The following is a 24,151-nucleotide window of genomic DNA, read 5'->3' as shown; positions in this document are numbered from 1 at the left end:
AGGTCTTGTTTTTGTATCCACTCAGCCAGTCTGTGTCTTTTGGTTGGAGCATTTAATCCAACTACATTTAAGGTAATTGTCAATATGTATGTTCCAGTTACATTTAAGGTAATTATCAATATGTATGTTCCTATTGACATTTAAAAAAAAAATCATGTATTTATTTATTTATTTAGTTTTGGCTGTGTTGGGTCTTCATTTCTGTACGAGGGCTTTTTCTAGTTGCGGCAAGCGGGGGCCACTCTTCATCGCGGTGCACGGGCCTCTCACTATCGTGGCTTCTTTTGTTACGGAACACAGGCTCCAGAAGCGCAGGCTCAGTAGTTGTGGCTCACGGGCCTAGTTGCTCCGTGGCATGTGGGATCTTCCCAGACCAGGGCTCGAACCCATGTCCCCTGCATTAGCAGGCAGATTCTCAACCACTGCGCCACCAGGGAAGCTCCCTATTGACATTTAAAAAAAATTGTTTTGGATTTGTTTTTGTAGGTTTTTTTCCTTCCCTTCCTCTTTTGTTCTCTTCTCTTGTGATTTGATGACTGTCTTTAGTGTGTGTTTGGGTTGCTTGTGTGTGTGTGTGTGTGTGTGTGTGTGTATCTATTGTACTTTTTTGGTTTGCAGTTCCCATGAGGTTTTTTAAATTTTTAAGTTTTATTCTTTTTTTAAAAAATTTATTTATTTATTTGTTTGTTTGCTTGTTTGTTTATGGCTGTGCTGGGTCTTCGTTACTGCACGTGGGCTTTCTCTAGTTGCGGCAGGCGGGGGCTACTCTTTGTTGCGGCAAGCGGGGGCTACTCTTTGTTGCGGTGTGCGGGCTTCTCATTGCGGTGGCTTCTCGTTGTGGAGCATGGGTTCTAGGCACGCGGGCTTCAGTAGTTGCAGCGCATGGGCTCAGTACTTGTGGCTTGCAGGCTCTAGAGCGCAGGCTCAGTAGTTGTGGCACACAGGCTTAGTTGCTCTGCCACATGTGGGATCTTCCCGGACCAGGGCTCGAACCCGTGTCCCCTGCATTGGCAGGCGGATTCTTAACCACTATGCCACCAGGGAAGTCCCCCCATGAGGTTTTGATATAGCAGTCTGTATATACACAAGGTTATATTAAGTTGCTGGTCTCTTTCCACCTAAAGAAGTTCCTTTAGCATTTGTTGTAAATGTGGTTTGGTGGTGAATTCTCTTAGCCTTTGCTTGTCTGTAAAGCTTTTGATTTCTCTGTCAAATCTGAATGAAAGTCTTGCTGTGTAGAGTATTCTTGGTTGTAGCTTTTTCCATTTCATCACTTTAAATATATTTTACCACTCCTTTCTGGCCTGTGGAGTTTCTGCTGAAAAATCTGCTGAAAACTTTATGGGGATTCCCTTGTATGTTATTTGTTGCTTTTCCCTTGTTGTCTTTAATATTTTTTCTTTCTCTTTAATTTTTGCCAGTTTGAATAATATATGTCTAGGAGTGTTCCTCCTTGGGTTCATCCTGTATGGGACTCTCTGCACTCCCTGGACTTGAGTGAGTGTTTCCTTTCTCATATTAGGGAAGTTTTTGGCTATAATATCTTCAAATATTTTCTCAGGCCCTTTCTCTTTCTCTTCTCCTTTGTTGACACCTGTAATGTGAATGTTGGTGCATTTAATGTTGTCCCAGATGTCTCTGAGACTGTCCTCATTTCTTTTCATTTTTTGTTCTTTATTTTGTTCTGTGGCAGTGATTTCCACCACTCTGTCTTCTAGCTCACTTCTGCCTCAGTTATTCTGCTATTGATTCCTTCTAGTGTATTTTTCATTTCAGTTATTGTGTTGTTCATCTCTGTTTGTTCTTTAAATCTTCTAGCTCCTTGTTAAACATTTTTTTGTATCTTCTCAATCTGTGCCTCCATTCTTTTTCTGAACTTTTGGATCATCTTTACTATCATTACTCTGAATTATTCTTCAGGTAGATTGCCTATCTCCTCTTGATTTAGTTGTTCTTGTGAGTTTTTATCTTGTTCCTTCATTTGCAACATATTTCTGTGTCATCTCATTTTGTCTACCTTTCTGTGTTTGGGGTCTCCTTTCCACAGGCTGCAGGATCATAGTTTCTCTTAGTTCTGGTGTCTGCCCCCTGTGGGTGAGGTTGGTCCTGGGGTTTGTGCAGGCTTCCTGGTGGAAGGGACTGGTGCCTGCCCTCTGGTGGGTGGAGCTGGGTCTTGTCTCTCTGGTGGGCAGGGCTGTGCCAAGGGGTGTGTTTTGAGGTAGCTGTGAGCTCAGTATGACTTTAGGCAGCCTGTCTGCTGATGGGTGGAGCTGTATTCCTGTTTTGCTGGTTGTTTGGCCTGAGGCATTCCAGCTCTGGAGCTTGTAGGCTTTTGGGTGAGGCCAGGTCTTGGTGCCAAAAATGGGACCTCTGGGAGAGATCATGCCGATCAGTGTTCCCTGGGGCCTCTGCCACCAGTGTCCTTGCCCCCAGAGTGAGCTACTGCTGACCTTTGCCTCCTCAGGAGACCCTCCAAGACCCCTAGTTAGGTCTAGCGCTGGTTCCTATGGAGGTGTTGCTTTGTGCTGGGTCCCAATGCATGTGAAACCTTGTGTGCGCCCTGCAAGAGTGGAGTCTCTGTTTCTCCCAGTCCTGTGGAGCTCCTACACTCAGGACCCACTGGCCTTCAAAGCCAAATGCTCTGGGGGGTTCTTTCTCCCGACGACTGACCCTCAGACTGTCTTCTAGGGCTATTTTTATGTGGGAACGTCCCTGTATAGCCTAAGGTGGGTTTAATATTTTTTGGCGCTAGAGCTGTTTTTAATATGCTTGTCTGCCACCTCTTTCCTCAGTGTATGCTGGCCATTATCCCCTTGGTAAGAGGAGTGACTGATGTTGGGGTGACCTGAGCCTGCACGGGATATTGAACGGGGGCCTCCCCTTGCTCTGAGGTTGTCGCTGCCCTGTGAGGGGCAGGGTCTGCTCTCCAGTTGCAGTAGAGGCCCCTAGATCTGTTTTCTGAGCTGTGTTTCTGACTTCAGTGTGACATAGGTGGGATTGGAGCACTCTCTCTGGGAGAGAAGCCACTGAGTTTTCCTCTAGAGCTGTTCAACTGTGAGTGTGCTCTGTTGCATCACTTTTCACCTGTTGTGCTGGCTCATAAATTACACTGTTGCTGGAACTGCTCTCAGACCCACCTTAACAGTGGGTATGCCGGCAATTGGCCCTGGTGTCTTTCAGGCGTTGTTTTCACCAGACTACCAGCACAGATCCACTGAAGTCAGGTCCCAGGACTGCAGTAATTGTGCACCAGGACCTGCTGTGGGAGCTATGGAGGCAGCTCAGATTCTGGCCCGGTCCACTCCCCATGTGTATGTGCACATAAACCCACAGTTGCTAAAGCTAGACCCATCTCAGCTGGGGTAGTACTCATTCATTTGGATATTCTGCAGGTGCTGGGTTTACAAAGCCGGCAGCGGGGGTGTAAATCCACAGTTCCCACAACTGTGAGGAGAGATTTCAGCTCTTCTTCCTTAGTTGCATGGCCCATGAGGTTCAGCTGTGGTTTCAGCCCCACCTCTGCATGTGGGCCTTCCACCAGTGTCTGTTCCTGAGGCTGCCCCAGAGCCTGCCCAGGTGGGTGGGGTCAGAGGCGGCAACAGGTGGGGCAAATGCCAGCCTGCTGGGGTGGGCGGGGGTGAAGGAGGCAGCTGCAGTGGGTGGGGCATGTGAGCCTGCTCTTGCAGGCGGTGGCCAAGGCGGGTGAGGTGTGCAAGCCTGCTCAGGCAGGAGCCCCTTCTAGTGCCCAGGGAGGCAGGGGCTGGTGCGTGGGGAAGGGGGCCGCAATGGCGGCCTGGGCTTCTTCCACAAACATTCCCGCTTGTAGAGCTCTGTACTCCCATACCTTCAGGCTCTCTCTTTGCAGCTAACAGCAGTCCCCTCCCTGGGTCTGCTCTCCAAACCCCAGGTTCTAGCACCCAGCCTCCGTCCGCACCAGCAGACATGTGTCTCAGGCTGGGACGTGCAGGGCTGTGGCACCAACCATTCATGTAGGTCTCACTCTGTCCTGCCTCCCACAGACTGGTTGCTGTGCTCTCCTCCGAGCCCCTGAAACTCCCCTTCTGTCCAAGCTGATCTCCCTACCAGCGAGGGGGCTTCCCTGGGTGTGGGAACCTCTCCTCTCTTTCAGTTCCCCCCCAGGGGTGCAGGTTGTGTCCTGTTTCCTCTTGTCTTTTTAAAATTTCTTTTGTCCTACCCAGTTGCATGGGGATCGTTCTTGTCCTTTCAGGTGTCTGAGGTCCTCTGCTAGTGTTCAGCAGGTGCTCTGTCAGAATTGTTCCATTCTTGATGTAGTTTATGGGGAGAGGTGAACTCCATGTCCTCCTATTCTGCCATCTTGACTCCTCCCCCACTCCTATCTCAGTTTTTGTTTTCTTGTTTAATAGAGGAGCTAAAATTGTTTGATGTTCTTTACCGCCGAAAACAGAAGAGGAGGACTAGGAAGAGAAGGAGGTATCCTTTTGAGGGGAGGGCAGTGTTCATGCAGAGGTCACATTCCTTTCACTCATGTTCCCATGGGTTTGCGGACATGCAGTGGATTTCCTTAGCTAAAGGCAAGAAAGGGCTCCCCATGAAAAGTGTTTATAACATTTATGCTGTTCCAGGAAGGAAAGGCTAACATCTCCCTCCCAAGTGGATGTCCACTTAGTCATGGAGTTTGCTGACTTGCCCTGGGGAGAGAAGATGAGACTGTCAGGCAGGGAGAAAGGAGGCAAGGACTAGCCCTAGTAAGCTCCACCTGAGGGGTAGGAAAGATGCATGCTGCTCATGTCTGCAAGCCTCACATGTGAAGCTGCTGAGGACAGGTGAGAAAGGGCGACTGTGTGCTTGTGAGGAGGGATTGGTGCAGCTGGGGCAAAGTGGGTGAGCGCATCAGAGGACTACAGTGTGCTACTGCCAGGGGGTTTTGTAGAAAAGATCGCTGGTGCTCCCAGGGGACCACATGCTGGGGGAGTTGCTTGCGTTTCTTAGCATTGGTGCATGTTTGGTTCTCTACCCATCCAGGCTACATCACCAGTGATAGCCAACAGAAAGGAGGACCGCCACGGGAGAATGTGAGGAATGCCATTTCCCATTTTTTTTTTTTTTTAAACTTCATTTCTACCAGAGAAGAAATCTAAGCGAAAGGAAGATCTAGAGGGCGGTATGAGAGAGAGAGCAGATCACTCCTCTATCAACTCCAGAGCACTTTGGTGGACCCCAAGTCTTAATTATGTTGGAAAGAGAGGGTGGTATGAGAGGGAGAGCAGATCACTCCTCTGTCAACTCCAGAGCACTTTGGTGGACCCCAAGTCTTAATTATGTTGGAAAGAGAGACAGCGGTTTGACTGAAAACACAAGATTTTAAAATAGAATAAATAATAGAGATTTTAACTGAAATGCCATTAGGGAAGTCTACTTGTTATTGAGAAATAGGGTTGAACAAAGCATAGTTTGTAACAGATATTGGAAAAATAAAGTGATTTAATTTTTATACAGTAACCAATTAAGTGTTCTCAAATCAGTTGCGATTATAAAGCAAGTGGATGGAAATATTAACACCCTCTTCTCAGCCCCTTCAGCTTCTATCTGATTGGGGAATTCAGAAATACAAAATACTAAGTCCTCTACACGTAAGCCTGGCCAGCCAACATCACCATTCTTATTTCCTGCCTCGCACACCTTGCGCCAAAGCACCAAATCACTCAGTGGCCTTTTGACATCTGACATCCGCTTAGATGTTCATGTTTCTGCATGTGCTCTTTCTCCTGCAGGGAGTACCCTTCCTTCCAATGTCTGTCAGGCAAATATCCACAGATGCTTCAGTTCTCAGCTTCAGAGTTATATCTTCTCTGAAACCATCATGACCTGTTCTGTTCCCCCCATCCCTCTTTGATGCCCATTTTCAGTCAGATAGATATCCTTTCTGGATCCTTCATTAATCCCTCATACGTATTTCCTGTGTGATGCTCACACTGTTATGTGCAGGTGTGTGTTTACATTTGTCACTCTCAATAGATAATGAGTCCTCTGAAGGAAAAGATCTTATTTGACTTGTTCAGTGTACTACCTAGCATGGTGCTTGGCATATATATAACATAAGCTTCATAGATATTTGCTAACAGAAAGAAAAAAAAGGGGTAAAGTGGGGAGGGAGGGAGGAAGGAATTTATGCTCAAAGTGACGAGGGTGCTCGGTTTGGTTTAAGAGAAGGCTCCATATTATTCTTATCTTACCCTTCCAGGGAGATGGCCCGTTGGAGAGTCACTGAAGGCTGGCGGGTTGTAGTGCTGTGTTGGGAATGACTGCAAGAGAAGAAAGAAAAAACAAACAGGTCATTTATTTAAAATATCTTTGCACATTCTAATAGTCTTATTGTCATGAAAAGAATCAATCTTGGAAGAAATACAGGAGAGATTAAATGACTGTTCTTTGGTGATAAGCAGAATCATCCACCACAATATAACACTCTACCAGATAAGGGGTTAATATTTCTTTATAGTTTGATTTCAACATGTATTAATCAAAAGTAAGCTTTAAATGAAGGGTAGCCATGAAAAGAAACAAATATATTTGGAAGAGGTAATTAATTATTTTCCCCTTGGAATAAGATAACATAAAGCATAAAAACAAATTTCACTATGATGCAATATATTATTTTTTTAATGCAGAACATTTTTTCTAACAAAATTCTAAACAGCAAATTTGCAAATTGGAGTAGTATTTAATTAGTATAAATTTATTAGTTTACATTTGCAATACTTGTAAAAATAACAATAATTCAACTATTGAATGAACACAAAAATTTGAAAAATGGGATTTCCAGTTGCATATCAACATTAGTTAGAATTTAAGGTAATTCCGTATTTATTTTGGTTGCATGATAACAAGGTAAGACTGATTTTATAGATAAGTATTTGCACTAGAAATTATATTGTATATATAGTAGTATCTAATATTTATTGAGTACTTATTGCCTGAGTTACTTTTCTAATTATAATTTTACATCCTTTATTTCTTACAACTCTATGAGGTATGTACTGTCCCATTTGACAGATGAGGAAATTAAGGTACAGGAAGGTTTAAAACTTGCCCAAATTCACGTGGTAAATACCTGTGCTCGAAACAGTATCTAGACTGACTCTAGTGCCATTCTTCTTAACCATCATATTATATCACCTTCCAAATGGTAACAATTTTTTTGGCTTTGAAAGAATTTGTCTTGCAATTTCAGAATACTCTTCAATTAGAGGGAGACTCTCTTTCATCTGAGATATGCACAATGACAATCCAAGAGCATATCGTAATGAATTGTGAGTTTCCTATGTATTAAAGTATACAATAAAATGTATTTCAGTGTGTAATTTTAGTTTGTAGTATTAGTTTAAAAACTTATTTGTAACATTAGTTACATATACATGTAGTGTGTGAAGGTGTGTATATACAAATATACGTATAGAGAAAAACTTGAGTAAAATATTTGCAGAACATGAAGCAACTTCACACAATTCTAAGACTTCTCAGCACATACTTTGAAAACACTGACATTGCCATAGAGAGCCAAGCAAATAGGCTGCAGATTTTTTCATTCAGAACTTTTGTTATTATGGGTGAGAGGAGGTGTTTCTCTGTGACTAGCATTTAACTGTGTCATGGATGACATTTATCTGAGGTTGAGAGAGCAGAATTTGGAGACTATGGCTAAGACCTAGAGAATGGTCGTCTTCTTCAAATTAAGGATTGTATCCTTTGTTTCCTGGCATCCCTCATAGTGCCGAGCATCACTCATGTCCACTAAGCATGTTTTGATTGGCCAACTGAAAGGCAGCATAGCATTGAGGAGCTGGACCATGTAGCCAGGCTGCCTGAGTTCAAATTTCAGCTCTGCCACATAGGCCAATGTGACCTTGAGTTTCTTAAAGTTCTCTGTAACAGTACCTTCCTCATAGGGTAGTTATTCAATGAATACAGTGTTTAGAACAGTGTCTGTCTGTCTGTTACATGGCAAAAGCTACATAAGTGTTAAATAAACTGACATGATTTAGCAGAGTGTGCACTTTGAGATCTTTCTTTAGTACTAAATAAGCGTAATTAATTATTTAGATCACTTCAATTAGCCATATAGTCAATGCCACAAGGTGTAGATTTGTGAGTGTATTATAACTTTGGTGGTCACTATCAAATTATTAAAATGTTTTCTGTTGTAAAAACAACATTATAAAATTAATAGAAATCAATTAATCAATCAATCTGCCACAGCAATCAATCAACCAAGAAAAAAGAAATAAAAGGTATCCAGATTGGAAGGGAAGAGGAAAAATCATCATTATATGCAGATGACATGATGATACTATACAGAGAAAATCCTAAAGGCACCAACAGAAAACTACTAGAGCTCATCAATGAATTTGGTAAAGTTGCAGGATACAAAATTAATATGCAAAAATCTGTTGCATTTCTTTACACTAGCAATGAAATATCAGAAAGGGAAAGTAAAAAAAAAAAAACCTTTAAAATTGCGTAAAAAAATACTTTTAGGCATAAACCTGACCAAGGAGATGAGACATATGCTGAGAACTATAAAACACTTTGATAAAGGAAACTGAAGATGGGTCAAAGAAATGGAACGATAACTCATGCTCTTGGATTGGAAGAATTCGTATTGTTTAAATGGCCACACTACCCAAAGCAATCTACAGATTTAATGTGATCCCTATCAACTTGCCCATGACATTTTCCACAGAACTTGAACAAATAACTCTAAAATTTATATGGAACCACAGAAGACCCAGAATTGCCAAAGCAATCCTGAGGAAAAAGAAAAAAGCTGGCGGTATAACCCTCCCAGACTTCAGACAATACTACAAAGTTACAGTAATAAATACAGTATGGTGCTGGCACAAAAACAGACATATGAATCAATGGAACAGGACAGAAAACCCAGAAATTAACCCACACACTTATGGTCAAAATTAATCTACAACAAGAAGGCAAGAATGTATAATGGAGAAAAGACAGTCTCTTCAATAAGTGGTGCTGGGTAAACTGTACAGGTACATGTAAAAAAAATGAAATTAGAACACTCTCTAACACCATACACAAAAATAAACCCCAAAAGGATCAAAGACCTAAATGTAAGACTGGATCTGTACAACTCCTAGAAGAGAACACACGCAAAACAAACATTCTCTGACATAAATTGTAGCAATGTTTTCGTAGGTCAGTCTCCCAAAGCAATATAAATAAAAGCAAAAATAAACAAATGGGACCCAGTCAAATTTACCAGCTTTTGCATACCAAAGGAAACAAAATGAAAAGACAACCTATGGAATGGGAGAATATATTTGTAAATGATGCAACCAACAAGTGATTAATCTCCAAAATATACAATTATGCAGCTCAATATCGAAAAAAAAAAAAAGACCCAATCAGAAAATGGGCAGGAGACCTAAATAGACATTTCTCCAAAGAAGACACATAGACGGCCAACAGGCACATAAAAAGTTGCTCAACATGGCTAATTACTAGAGAAATGCAAATCAAAACTACAATGAGGTATCATCTCATGTTGGTCAGAATGGCCATCATTAAAAAGTCTACAAATAACAAATGCTGGAGAGGGGGTGGAGAAAAGGGAACACTCCTATACTGTTGGTGAGAATGTAAACTGGTGCAGCCATTATGGAAAACAGTATGGAGGTTCCTCAAAAACTAAAATCTAAAAATAGAGTTGGCATATGCTACAGCAATCCCATTCCTTGTCATATATCTGGAAAAGACGAAAACTGTAACTTGAAAAGATACATGTACCCCAGTGTTTATAGCAGCACTATTCACAATAGCCAAGACATGGAAGCAACCAATGTCCATCAGCAGATGAATGGATAAAGATGTGGTATATATATATATACACACACACACACACACACACACAACACTGGAATATTAATCATGAAAAGAATGAAATAATTCCATTTGCAGCAACATGGATGGACATAGAGATTATCATACTAAGTGAAGTAAATCAGACAGACAGACAAGTATCATATGATATCACTTAGATGTGGAATCTAAAATGATACAAATGGACTTATTTACAAAACAGAAATAGATTCACAAAGAACAGACTGGTGGTTGCCAAGGGGGAGAGGGGTGGGGGAGGGATGGATTGGGAGTTTGGGGTTAGCGGATGCAAACTATTATATATAGAATGGACAAACAACAAGGTCCTACTGTATAGCACAGGGAACTATATTCAATATCCTGTGATAAACCATATGGAAAAGAACAAAAAATGTATATATGTATAACTGAATCACTTTGCTGTACAGCAGAAATTAACACAACATTGTAAATCAACTATACTTCAATTAAAAAAAAATTCTCTGACATAAATCGTAGCAATGTTTCCTTAGGTCACTCCCCCCAGGCAATAGAAACAAAAGCAAAAACAAACAAATGGGACCTAATCAAATTTACAAGCTTTTGCATAGCAAAGGAAACAAAACAAAAAGACAACCTAGGGAACAGAAGAAAATATTGCAAATGATGTGACCAACAAGGGTTAATTCCCAAAATGTAGAAACAGCTCATACAACTCAATAACAAAAAAACCAAACAACCAATCAAAAAATGAGCAGAAGACCTAAATAGACATCTCCAAAGAAGACACATATTGGGTTGGCTAACAGGCACATGAAAAGATGCTCAACATCGCTAATTATTACAGAAGTGCAAATCAAAACTACAATGAGGTATCATCTCACACCAGTCAGAATGACCATCATCAAAAAGTCTACAAATAATAAATGCTGGAGAGGGTGTGGGGAAAAAGGAACCCTCCTACACTGTTGGTGAGAATGTAAACTGGTGCAGCCCCTATGGTAAACAGTATGGAGTTCCTTAAGAACCTGAAAATGGAGTTACCACATGATCCAGCAATCCCACTCCCGGGCGTATATCTGGAGAAAACTCTAATTCGAAAAGATAAATGCATTCCAGTGTTCATAGCAGCACTATTTACAATAGCCAAGACATGGAAGCAACCTAAATGTCCATCAACAGATGAATGGATAAAGAAGGTGTGGTATGTATACATAATGGAATATTATTTATCCATAAAAAAGGATGAAATAATGCCATTTGCCACATGGACCTAGAGATTATCATACTAAGTGAAGTAAGTCAGACAGGGAAAGACAAATATCATATGATATCACTTAGATGTGGAATCTAAAAAATACAAATGAACTTATTTACAAAACAGAAACATTCACAGACATAGAAAACAAACTTATGGTTACCAAAGGGAAAAGGGGGCAGAGAGGGATAAATTAGGACTTTGGGATTAGCAGATATAAACTACTATACATAAAATAGGTAAACAACAAGGTCCTACTATATTGTACAGGGAAGTATATTCAATATTGTGTAATAAACTATAATGGAAAAGAATATATATATATTCACATATACATATATGTAACTGAATCACTTTGTTGAAGACCCAAAACTAACACAACGTTGTAAATCAACTATACTTCAATTAAAAAATTAAATTAATGGAAATCAAAATAAGAGAGTAAAAAAATTCACATATAATTCCACTGCCTTGTCTCAGACTTTACAGAATCATCTAATTTAATTCTCAGAGCTGTCGTATAAGGAAGGTATGAGAATCCCCATTTTATATTTAAGAAAACACAAAGAAGTTAAATAACATGTCAGAAGACAACAGCTTGCAAATACGGAGCCAGAATTCAAACTAAAGCCCCTCTTGTTGCCAAGTGTTTGTACTTTAAACTCTATGCTACTGAGTCTCTGTATTTCCACATGTGTTTCATATCATTTTATATATACACAGACCATATATAACTTCGTATCTGCATTCCTCCCCCCCCTTACATTATAATTTAATCACTCCTGGTAAGGTCTCCATAATTATTATTTTGGTGTTATATAATGTTACTTACTCTGAAGATGTAATTTATTTAATCATCCTTTTACAGATGGATATTTGGGTTATTTCTATTGTTTTAATATTATAAACAATGCTGCAATGAACATACTGATATCAATTACTTTGTTTTACTTGACAATTTCCTTTGAATGTATTCCCCCAAATGGAAACATTTATTTGGTTATGTTTTATGACTTATGTTATTAATTACTTTTCAAAAGTTTCTACCATTTTATTGCTTCTAAAAATATACATATATGTGCCAGTTTCACCACACTCTTATAAGCCCTGCTATTATAATTAAAAAAAAATTGAGGGGCTTCCCTGGTGGCGCAGTGGTTGAGAGTCTGCCTGCCAATGCAGGGGACATGGGTTTGAGCCCTGGTCTGGGAAGATCCCACATGCTGCGGAGCAACTGGGCCCGTGAGCCACAACTACTGAGCCTGCGCATCTGGAGCCTGTGCTCCGCAACAAGAGAGGCCGCAACAGTGAGAGGCCCGTGCACCGTGATGAAGAGTGGCCCCCCACTCGCCACAACTAGAGAAAGCCCTCGCACAGAAACGAAGACCCAACACAGCCAAAAAATAATAATAATTAATAAAAAATAAAGAAAATTTATAAAAAACAAAAAAGTCAACTTCCTTTAAAAAAAAATTGATAATAGGTACAAAATGATGCTTCAGATTTATGAGTATTTCTTTATTCATGAGAATGACTTTTTTTTTCTATATGCTTATTTGCTAATTGTATTTTTTTGTTTAAACTGTTCAAGCTTTTCCTTTAACATTTATCTTCCACTGGTTTAGAGAGTACCAACATTTCTTGGGTAAAGATCAACGATGCTTACTAAGCAAGATTAATGAGTAACTGTAATCACCGATAGCTTCCTCACCAATAACCTGGCCCATATAATGAAAACAAAGAAATATTCAGTAATCTCACTTATCGTTACCTTAAACTAATTACTTTAATATTCTGCCCCAAATTATTCCAAAAATGTCCCTTTAAAAGTTTTAGTGACACTTAGATTAAGTGCAAAAGGTACCATGAAGTGCTCACAGAATTTGACTCCTTTTGTGTTACACGTGCAAAGTCAGCCAGCTTCTCCTAGCATGTAAATTTGGAACAAACAGAGCTTTTTACAACATGTAATTACCCTTTTACTCTACTAAGACATGTATGGTGAATTACCTGACAGTCAAGACCTACAGATGCAAGGGAATTTTTGCTATACCCTGATAGTAACATTTAAGCAGTAACTGCAGTCAGTATTAGAAGCTACCTGATGGTGATAATAAGTGGTATATAAAAAAAAAAATCAAATATCTATCTTCCCCTTGGGGCCAAGTAGGTTTCATCCTTTCTGTATCATTGGCTACATACATAGCATGCTGCTAGTCCTACCATGACTAAGAAATTATAGGTGACAACTGCCTGGCTCTTTCACCTCTTGAGGCAGAGAGGCCAGCCAGACGGAATTCTGAGAAGTGTAGTGGAAAGAACCAAGGAAGGAAAGCACAGCTAAAACATAAATCTTTCAAAAGCTAAAAGAATTGTTGTAAAGCCAAACCAGCTTTACAACAAATGTTAAAGGAAATTCTCTGGGCAAGAAAGAAAAGGCCACAGCTAGAAACAAGAAAAGTACAGAAGGAAAGAGAGTTCACTGGTAAAGGCAAACATACAGTAGAGGTAGGAAATCACCTACACACAAAGCTAGTAGGGAGGTTAAAAGAGAAAAGCAGTAAAGTCATCTGTATCCACAATAAGAGGTTAAAGGCTACACAAAACAATTAGATGTAAAGTATGGTATCAAAAACAGTAAGCATGAGGGGAGGAGAGTACAAATCAAGGGTGTTTAAAATGCATTTGAAATGAAGATATCAGCAATTGAAAACAGCCACATATATATACAGACCACTATAAAAAATAAAAAAAAAAAAAAACTCATGGTAATGGCGAACCAGAAATCTACAATAGATACAAACAAAAAAGAAAAAGGAATCCAAGTATAACACTAAAGATAGTCATCAAACCATAAGAGAACAAAAGAAAAAAAAAAGATGTACAAAAAGAAATACAAAACAATTAATGGCAATAAGAACATACATATTAGTGATTACTTTAAATGTGAACGGACTAAATATTCCAACCAAAAGACACAGACTGGCCAAATGGATTAAAAAAAAAAAAGACCCGTATATATGCTAACTACAAGAGATTCACTTTACTTATTTATTTAGAGATTCACCTTAGATCTAGAGAGAGAAACAGACTGAAAGTGAGGGGATGGAAAAAGATATTCCATGCAAATGGAAATCAAAGAAAGCTGGAGTAGCACTACTTTTATATCAGACAAAATAGGCTTTAAAGACTGTTACGAGAGACAAAGAAGGACATTACATAATGATCAAGGGATCAATCCAAGGAGAAGATACAACAATTGAAAATATATGTGCACCCAACATAGGAGCACCTCAATACATAATGCAAATGCTAACAGCTATAAAAGAAGAAATTAACAGTAACACAATAATACTGGGGGACTTTAACACCCCACTTACATCAATGGATGGATCATTCAGATGATAGAAAATCAATAAGAAAACATAGGCCTTAACTAACAAACACACTAGACCATGAGGACTTAATTGACATTTATAGAGCATTCAACCTGAAGGCAGCTGAATACACATTCTTTTCAAGTGCACATGGAACATTCTCCAGGATAGATCACATGCTAGACCACGAACAAGGCTCAATAAATTTAAGAAAACTGAAATCATGTCAAGCATCTTTTCCAACCACATGCTATGAGACTAGAAATCAACTACAAGAAAAAAACTGCAAAAAACACAAACACATGGAGGCTAAACAATATGTTACTAAACAACCAATGGATCACTGAAGAAATCAAAGAGGAAATCAAAAAATACCTAGGGACAAATGACTACAAAAAAAACACTGTGATTCAAGACCTATGGACATAGCAAAAGCAGTTCTAAGAGGGAAGTTTAGAGCAATACAAGCTTACCTCAGGTAACAAGAAAAATCTCAAATAGCTTAACTTTACACCTAAAGCAACTACAGAAAGAAGAAGAAACAAAACCCCAAGTTAGTAGAAGGAAAGAAATCATAAAGATCAGAGCAGAAATAAATGAAATAGAAACAAAGAAAACAAGAGCAAAGATCAATAAAACTAAAAGCTGGTTCTTTGAGAAGATAAACAAGATTGATAAACCATTAGCCAGACTCATCAAGAAAAAGAGGGAGAGTACTCAAATCAATAAAATTAGAAATGAAAACGGAGAAGTTACAACAGATGCTGCAAAAATACAAAGCATCCTAAGAGACTACTACCAGCAACTCTATGCCAATAAAATGGACAACCTGGAAGAAATGGGCAAATTCTTAGAAAGGTATAACCTTCCAAGACTGAACCAGGAAGAAATAGAAAATATGAACAGACCAATCACAAGTAATGAAATTGAAACTGTGATTAAAAATATTCCAACAAACAAAAGTGCAGGACCAGATGGCTTCACAGGTGAATTCTATCAAACATTTAGAGAAGAGTTACCACCCATCCTTCTCAAACTGTTCCAAACAATTGCAGAGGAAGGAACACTCCCAAACTCATTCTATGAGGCCACCATCACCCTGATACCAAAACCAGACAAAGATACTACAAAAAAGAAAATTACAGACCAATATCACTGATGAATGTAGATGCAAAAATCCTCAACAAAATAACTAGCAAACAGAATCCAACAATACATTAAAAGGATCATACACCATGATCAAGTGGGATTTATCCCAGGGATGCAAGGATTCTTCAATGTACACAAATCAGTCAATGTGATGTACCATATTAACAAATTGAAGAAGAAAAACCATACGATCATCTCAATAGATGCAGAAAAAGCTGCTGACAAAATTCAACACCCACTTATGATAAAAACTCTCCAGAAAGTGGGCATAGAGGGAACATACCTCCACGTAATAAAGGCCATATATGACAAACCCACAGCAAACATCATTCTTAATGGTGAAAAACTGAAAGCATTTCCTCTAAGATCAGGAACAAGACAAGGATGTCCACTCTCGCCACTATTATTCAACATAGTTTTGGAAGTCCTAGCCACGGCAATCAGAGAAGGAAAAGAAATAAAAGGCATACAAATTGGAAAAGAAGAAGTAAAATTGTCACTGTTTGCAGATGACATGATACTATACACAGAGAATCCTAAAGATGCCACCAGAAAACTACTAGAGCTAATCAATGAATTTGCTAAAGTTGCAGGATACAAAATTAATGCACAGAAATCTCTTGCATTCCTATACACTAATGATGAAAAATCTGAAAGAGAAATTAAGGAAACACTCCCATTTACCATTGCAACAAAAAGAATAAAATACCTAGGAATAAACCTACCTAGGGAGACAAAAGACCTGTATGCAGAAAACTATAAGACACTGATGAAAGAAATTAAAGATGATACAAACAGATGGAGAGAGGTACCATGTTCTTGGATTGGAAGAATCAATATTGTGAAAATGACTATACTACCCAAAGCAATCTACAGATTCCATGCAATCCCTATCAAATTACCAATGGCGTTTTTTTACAGAACTAGAACAAAAAATCTTTAACTTTGTATGGAGATACAAAAGATCCCAAATAGCCAAAGCAGTCTTGAGGGAAAAAAACGGAGCTGGAGGAATCAGACTCCCTGACTTCAGACTATACTACAAAGCTACAGTAATCAAGACAATATGGTACTGGCACAAAAACAGAAACATAGATCAATGGAACAGGATAGAAAGCACAGAGATAAACCCACGCACTTATGGTCAACTAATCTATGAAAAGGAGGCAAGGATATACAATGGAGCAAAGACAGCCTCTTCAATAAGTGGTGCTGGGAAAACTGAACAGTTACATGTAAAAGAATGAATTTAGAACACTCCCTAACACCACACACAAAAATAAACTCAATATGGATTAGAGACCTAAATGTAAGACTGGACACTATAAAACTCTTAGAGGAAAACATAGGAAGAGCACTCTTTGACATAAATCACAGCAAGATCTTTTTTGATCCACCTCCTAGAGTAATGGAAATAAAAACAAAAATAAACAAATGGGACCTAATGAAACTTCAAAGCTTTTGCACAGCAAAGGAAACTACAAACAAGAGAAGAAGACAACCCTCAGAATGGGAGAAAATATTTGCAAATGAACCAACGGACAAAGGATTAATCTCCAAAATATATAAATAGCCCATGCAGCTCCATCTTAAAGAAACAAACAACCCAATCCAAAAATGGGCAGAAGACCTAAGTAGACATTTCTCCAGAGAAGACATACAGACGGCCACGAAGCACATGAAAAGCTGCTCAACATCACTAATGATTAGAGAAATGCAAATCAAAACTACAATGAGCACCTCACACCAGGTAGAATGGGCATCATCAGAAAATCTACAAACAACAAATGCTGGAAAGGGTGTGGAGAAAAGGAACCCTCTTGCACTGTTGGTGGGAATGTAAATTGATACAGCCACTATGGAGAACAGTATGGAGGTTCCTTAAAAAACTAAAAATAGAATTACCATATGACCCAGCAATCCCACTACTAAACATATACCCAGAGAAAACCATAAATCAAAAAGACACATGCACCCCAATATTCATTGCAGCACTATTTACAATAGCCGGGTCATGGAAGCTACCTAAATGCCCATCGACAGACGAATGGATAAAGAAGTTGTGGTACATATATACAATGGAATATTACTTAGCCATAAAAGGGAATGAAATTGGGTCACTTGTAGAGACATGGATGGATCTAGAGACTGTCATACAGAGTGAAGTAAGTTAGAAAGAGTAAAACAAATATCGTATATTAATGCATATATGTGGAACCTAAGAAGATGGTACCGATGAACCGGTTTGCAGGGCAGAAATAGAGACACAGATATAGAGAACGTATGGACACCAAGGGGGGAAAGTGGCGGGTGGTGGTGGTGGGATGAATTGGGAGGTTGGGATTGACATATATACACTACTATGTATAAAATGAATAATAAGAACCTGCTGTATAAAAAGTAAAATTCTAAAATTAAAAAAAATAGGGACTAAAAAAAAAATTAGAAAAGATCAATGAGACTAAAAGCTGGTTCTTTGAAAAGATAAACAAAATTGATAAACCTTTAGCCAGACCAGACTCAACAAGAAAAAAAGGAGAGGGTCCAAGTCAATAAAATCAGAAATGAAAAAGGAGAAATTACAACTGACACCACAGAAATAAAAAGGATCATAAGGGACTACTACAAGCAACTATACACCAATAATATGGACAGCCTAGAAGAAATGAAGAAATTCTTAGAAAGGTACAATCTTCCAAGACTGAACCAGGAGGAAATAGAAAATATGAACAGACCAATTACCAGAAATGATATTGAATCAATAATTTAAAAGTTCCCAACAAACAAAAGTCCAAGACCAGATGGCTTCACAGGTCAGTTCTATCAAACATTTAGAGAAGAGTTAACACTTATCTTTCTGAAACTCTTCCAAAAAATTGCAGAGGAATGAATACTCCCAAACTCATTCTACGAGGTCACTGTCACCCTGATACCAAAACCAGAAAAGATACCACAAAAAAGAAAATTACAGGCCAGTATCACTGATGAACATAGATGCAGAAATCCTCAACAAAATACTAGCAAACCGAATCCAACAATACACTAAAAGGAGCATACACCATGACCAAGTGGGATTTATCCCTGGGGTGCAAGGATAATTCAGTATCCTTATATCAATCAGTGTGATACACCACATTAACAAATTGAAGAATGAAAACAATATGGTCATCTCAATAGATGCAGAAAAAGCTTTGGACAAAATTCAACACCCATTTATGATAAAAACTCTTCAGAAAGTGGGCATAGATGGGCCATACCTCAACATAATAAAGGCCATATATGACAAACCCACAGCTAACATCATACTCGTTGGTGAAAACCTGAAAGGATTCCCTCTATGATCAGGAACAAGACAAGGATGCCTTTTCTCACCATTTTATTCAACACAGTTTTGGAAGTGCTAGCCATAGCAATCAGGGAAGAAAAAGAAATAAGAGGAATCCAAATTGGAAGGGAAGAAGTAAAACTGTGATTGTTTGTAGATGACATGATACTATACAGAGAAAACCTTAAAGGTGCCAAGAGAAAACTACCAGAGGGCATCAATGAATTCAGCAAAGTTGCAGGATACAAAATTAATATACAGAAATCTGTTGCAATTCTATACACTAAGAACGAAAGATAAGAGAGAGAAATTAAGGAAGCAATCCCATTTAGCATTGCAGCAAAAAGAATAAAATACCTAGCAATAAACCTACCTAATGAGGCAATATACCTGTACTCAGAAAACTATAAGACACTGATGAAAGAAATTGAAGACAACACAAACAGAAAGATATACTGTGTTCTTGGATTGGAAGTATATGTATTGTGAAAATGACCACACTACCCAAGGCAATCTACAGATTCAATGAGATCCCTATCAAATTACCAATGGCATTTTTCACCAAAAAACCAAAAAATTTAAAATATGTATGGAAATATAAAAGACCTCTAATAGCCAAAATAATCTTGAGAAAGAAGAACAGAGCTTGAAGATTCATGCTGCCTGACTTCAGACTATTCTACAAAGCTACAGCAACTAAAACCGTATGGTACTTGCACAAAAGCAGACACAAAGATCAATGGACCAGGATCAAAAGCCCAGAAATAAACCCACACACTTATGGTCAATTAATCTACAACAAAGGAGGCAAGAATATACAGTGGAGAAAAGACAGTCTCTTTAATAAGCGGTGCTGGGAAACCTGGACAGCTACATGTAAAAAAGAATGATATGAGAACATTCTCTAACTCCATATACAAAAATAAACTCAAAATGGATTAAAGACCTAAATGTAAGACCAGATACTATAAAACTTCTAGAGGAAAATATAGGCAGAACACTCTTTGACTGAAATTGCAGCAACATTGTTTTTTGGGTTTGTCTCCTAGAGTAATGGAAACAAAAGCAAAAATAAACAAATGGGACCTAATTAAACTGAAAAGCTTTTCCATAGCAAAGGAAACCATCAACAAAATGAAAAGACAACCTACAGAATGGGAGAAAATATTTGCAAACAGTGAGACTGACGAGGGATTAATCTCCAAAATATACGAATAGCTCATACAGCTGAATATATGTAAAAAAAAAAATTCAAAAAAATGGGTAGAAGACCTAAATAGACATTACTCCAAAGAAGACACATAGATGGCCAACAGGCACATGAAAAGATGCTCAACACGGCTAATTATTACAGAAATGCAAATCAAAACTACAATGAGGTACCAACTTCACATTGGTCATGAAAAAGTCTACAAACAATAAATGCTGGAGAGGGTGTGGAGAAAAGGGAACCCTCCTACACTGTTGGTGAGAATATAAACTGGTGCAGCCACTATGGAAAACAGTATGGAGGTTCCTTAAAAAACTAAAAATAGAGTTGCCATATGACCCATCAATCCCACTCCTGGTCCTATATCTGGAAAAGCCAAAACTCTAATTTGAAAAGATACACTCACCACAGTGTTCACAGCAGCACTATTTACAATAGCCAAGACATGGAAGCAACCCAAATGTCCATCGACAGATGAATGGATAAAGAAGATGTGGTATGTATACATAATGGAATATTACTCATCCATAGAAAAGGATGAAATATGTTATTTGTAGCAACATAGATGGACCTAGAGATTTTCATACTAAGTGAAGTAAGTTGGACAGAGAAAGACAAATATTGTATGATATCACTTAGATGTGGAATCTAAAAAATGATACAAATGAACTTATTTACAAAACAGAAACAGATTCACAGACATAGAATACAAACTTATGGTTACCAAAGGGAAAACGGGGTGGAGAGGGATAAATTGGGAGTTTGGGATAGGCAGATATAAACTACTATACATAAAGTACATAAACAACAAGGTCCTACTGTACTGCACAGGGAAGTATATTCAATATTGTGTAATAAATATAATGGAAAAGAGTATGAGAAAGTGTATTTATATATACACATCTATATACACACACACACACACACACACATATATATGTAACTGAATCACTCTGTTGTAGACCCAAAACTAACACAACATTGTAAATCAACTATACTTCAATTAAAAATATATAATATATATATTTTTAAATTAAAACAAAAAACAACAACAAAAAAAACCCTTAAAGCTTTCAGCATTGGAGGGCTAAGTGCTTGGAATGTTCTTTGAAAAAAAAAAAACAAAAACCTACCCACAAATGAGAATGAGGCCATTCTCCTCATTGTATCTATCATTTTTCTATACAGTGTCAAACACCTCTTCTGTGAAGCTTTCTATGATATACCTACCTCCCTCCCCAGTACAGCTGCCATGCTCTCTGTGCCCCACCCAAGCTTCCCACACATCCAGAATAGCACCCATGGCTGAGAATCACCACCACTTATCATACATGCCTGTTTTTCCTATTATATTGTGTGTGCTTTCAGAGCAAGGAGTAGGGCTTATTCACCTGTTCATTCTCAGCCCAGGGCTGGCCCATAGAAGAAGCTTCATAAATACCTTTCTGAATGAGGAATACCAAGGATTGAGTTCCATGTGTCTGTGAGGCTGATGCTTTATCTCCTTTGAACTATCTAACAACATTGAGAACTAGATATTAGGCCCTTTTTTGAGAGAAAGTAAATCAAGTCTCAAGGTCTCACAGGTAGTAGGTAGCAAAAGTAGAAAACAGGTTTGTCAGCTCCATAGTGCTCCATAGTCTTCTCTAAGACAAACCATGTTACCTTTCAGAAAAGTGAAATCAAAGCTCTGTGATTAGTCCATGCAGATGACCCAACACGTTGTGTTAGGAACCATTACACTAAACTCATACTAAAGATCATTGATAGTATTTTTTTGCATAAAATACTACCCATTATTTTCACCATGTATACCCAACTTGCATGCCAGTGGCTTTCGAAGATCATTTTAAAGATGAAGATCATTTAACAGATGGACTTCTCTGCCCTATCCACACCACCTCATTAGTGAGCCCAGGACATTTATGAGGATTTAAGTGATAACACATGGTGGATGAGTAGGGTGAGAATGAGGAAGGCTTAATATCGTGTCACAGCACTGATGTTGGGGGAAGAAGTCCCTGTCACCTGGTAGGAAACCTGTGGCACTGTACTTAGGTGGCTTGCCTGAGGTGCCAAATAAGGGGACTGTGGAGGTAAATCTTACCAAAACTTTTTAAGACTCTGAAAAAGATAATAGTTCTATTGCCTTTCTAAATCATGCTGTCATTGAATAAAATTGAGCCAGAAAATAGTAGGGTCTCTTTTCTGAGAACTCTATGATTTTCCAGTGAAAGACTCCTTAGCTGTTCCCTAAGAAAATGGCATTTGAATGGAGCTGAAAAATGCATTCCTATTGCTGCGTAAAATTAAAAACAATTTGAGCATCTGAATTGAAATTGTTTTATAACACATGGAGCACCAGGGACCTAGCTGGTGGTGATAAATGGCTTTTTAATTTTCTCCTTCTCTGAAGCAATGAGAGGCAAGATAAGTGGTCTTTCCAAAATGTTGTAATATTAAAACTATGTTATTTTAATGGAGAGCACAAAGTTTTTTGTGTCTTTAATTAACAAACTGGTCAACTTATTTAATGTGACTTGTAAGGTCCCATCCATCAACTAAAATATCTCCTGATGTATTTTCAATATTCTATTTCATGCTTCACTCACTTTTCTGAAGAACTCACATCTCTCCTTGTCATATTTAACTCTCCACCTTTCTCTAATATACCTGTATCTATCATTTTTCTGCTTTCTTAATATTATTTTCTTCTCTTTTTTTTTGGTCTACTTTCCCTCCCTTCATTTACTTGCATTAAGTTGCCACTATTCTTAAAAATAAGAGTATATCTTCTTGGTTATCCTACCACTGTCTCAAATGCAACATAATCAAAGCACCATCACCTTCCTCCATAAAGCTCAATTATTCCTCCTGTTGCTTCATTGATACTTAACATGAGGTGGTGTTATCATTATTTATATGTTCTATTTACATCTAACAAATGTTAATTGGGCACTTACTACACACCAAGGATTGTGTTAGGTGCTTGGGATGATTTTTTGATTCCTTAATACTGTAGTCCTCAATAAATACTGATAATAAAGAAGATGGTGAAATCAAATAAACCACTTAGCTTCTTTTCATATGGATAACATTTTACAATAAATCTCCAGGTATAGTTGATAGACAAACCATATAAGCTGGAACTGAACAGGTGTATAAGTATTTTAAATGTTAGAGAAGGGAAGGACTTTCTGAGAAGCTAGGAGAGCATGTTCAAGGTCACGGAGGGCCAAAAGTATGTGTTGTGCTCTGGGAACCTGGAGTGGTTTGGCTTAACCAGAGCAGAGTGGCCGTGGATGAGGCCTGGAACCTGGCTGGGGGTGGATCATGAGGGGCAATGAGGTCTGGACTTTATTCTGATGGTAGTGGTGAGCTCTCCAAGGTTATTAAGCAGGGGTATGAAGGGGTCAGAATAATATCTATGACTCAGAAGGGTAAGATTGAAAATACTCTGAAAAGTGGAAGAAAGAGGAGGAAATCTACGGGTAGGGAGACTAAAGGGAAATCATCATAGTAGAGAAAACTAATAAATGCCTAAACTTTGATAATGGCAATTGGAATTAAGAAACGGGGATACACTGAACACATTTGGCAGTAAAATATCCAGGAATGAATAAGAGGAGGTTATAGAGAGGGCACATTGATCTCTAGAATTGATCCTAGTGATCTGGATGGGCGGGCATTTCTTCTGAAAGTTAACATCTCCTAGAGAGAAGGGGCTTGCCCTTCCCAGGGTATAGGAGTAGTTGTGCCCTCTTCATGAACTTCCAAATGAACCTTCAGAAGTAGACTGACTTTGGCGTTAGAAGGAGGGTGGTGGTGAGAATGAATTGAGTTCTACCATTGATTGAGAGGATAAGCACACTGTTAACAGAATCAAATAGTATCGTGCGTATAAGAAAGCACATTTGTGCATAGGAAAATATAATTGAGTTCGGTTTTGTACAAGAGTAGCTTGATGTGCC

At 38.6% G+C, this 24,151-nt stretch overlaps 1 protein-coding gene across 11 annotated transcripts in view; it reads right to left on the bottom strand.

Annotated features, from left to right (window-relative positions):
• Window positions 1–24,151, bottom strand: part of DLG2 (discs large MAGUK scaffold protein 2) — a 949,517-nt gene that overhangs the window by 420,572 nt on the left and 504,794 nt on the right. For all 11 annotated transcript variants that reach the window (XM_068554434.1, XM_068554426.1, XM_068554427.1 and 8 more), the window contains one exon: window positions 6,216–6,284. In XM_068554434.1, the coding sequence (XP_068410535.1) occupies window positions 6,216–6,284 (69 nt within the window). The remainder of the gene's footprint in view (window positions 1–6,215; window positions 6,285–24,151) is intronic.

The sequence above is a fragment of the Eschrichtius robustus genome, chromosome 11, assembly GCF_028021215.1.
Source record: "Eschrichtius robustus isolate mEscRob2 chromosome 11, mEscRob2.pri, whole genome shotgun sequence".
In the NCBI taxonomy this organism is placed as follows: domain Eukaryota; kingdom Metazoa; phylum Chordata; class Mammalia; order Artiodactyla; family Eschrichtiidae; genus Eschrichtius; species Eschrichtius robustus.
The sequence above is the reverse complement of the archived record's forward strand: the minus strand, read 5'-3'. Positions and strand labels throughout refer to the sequence as shown.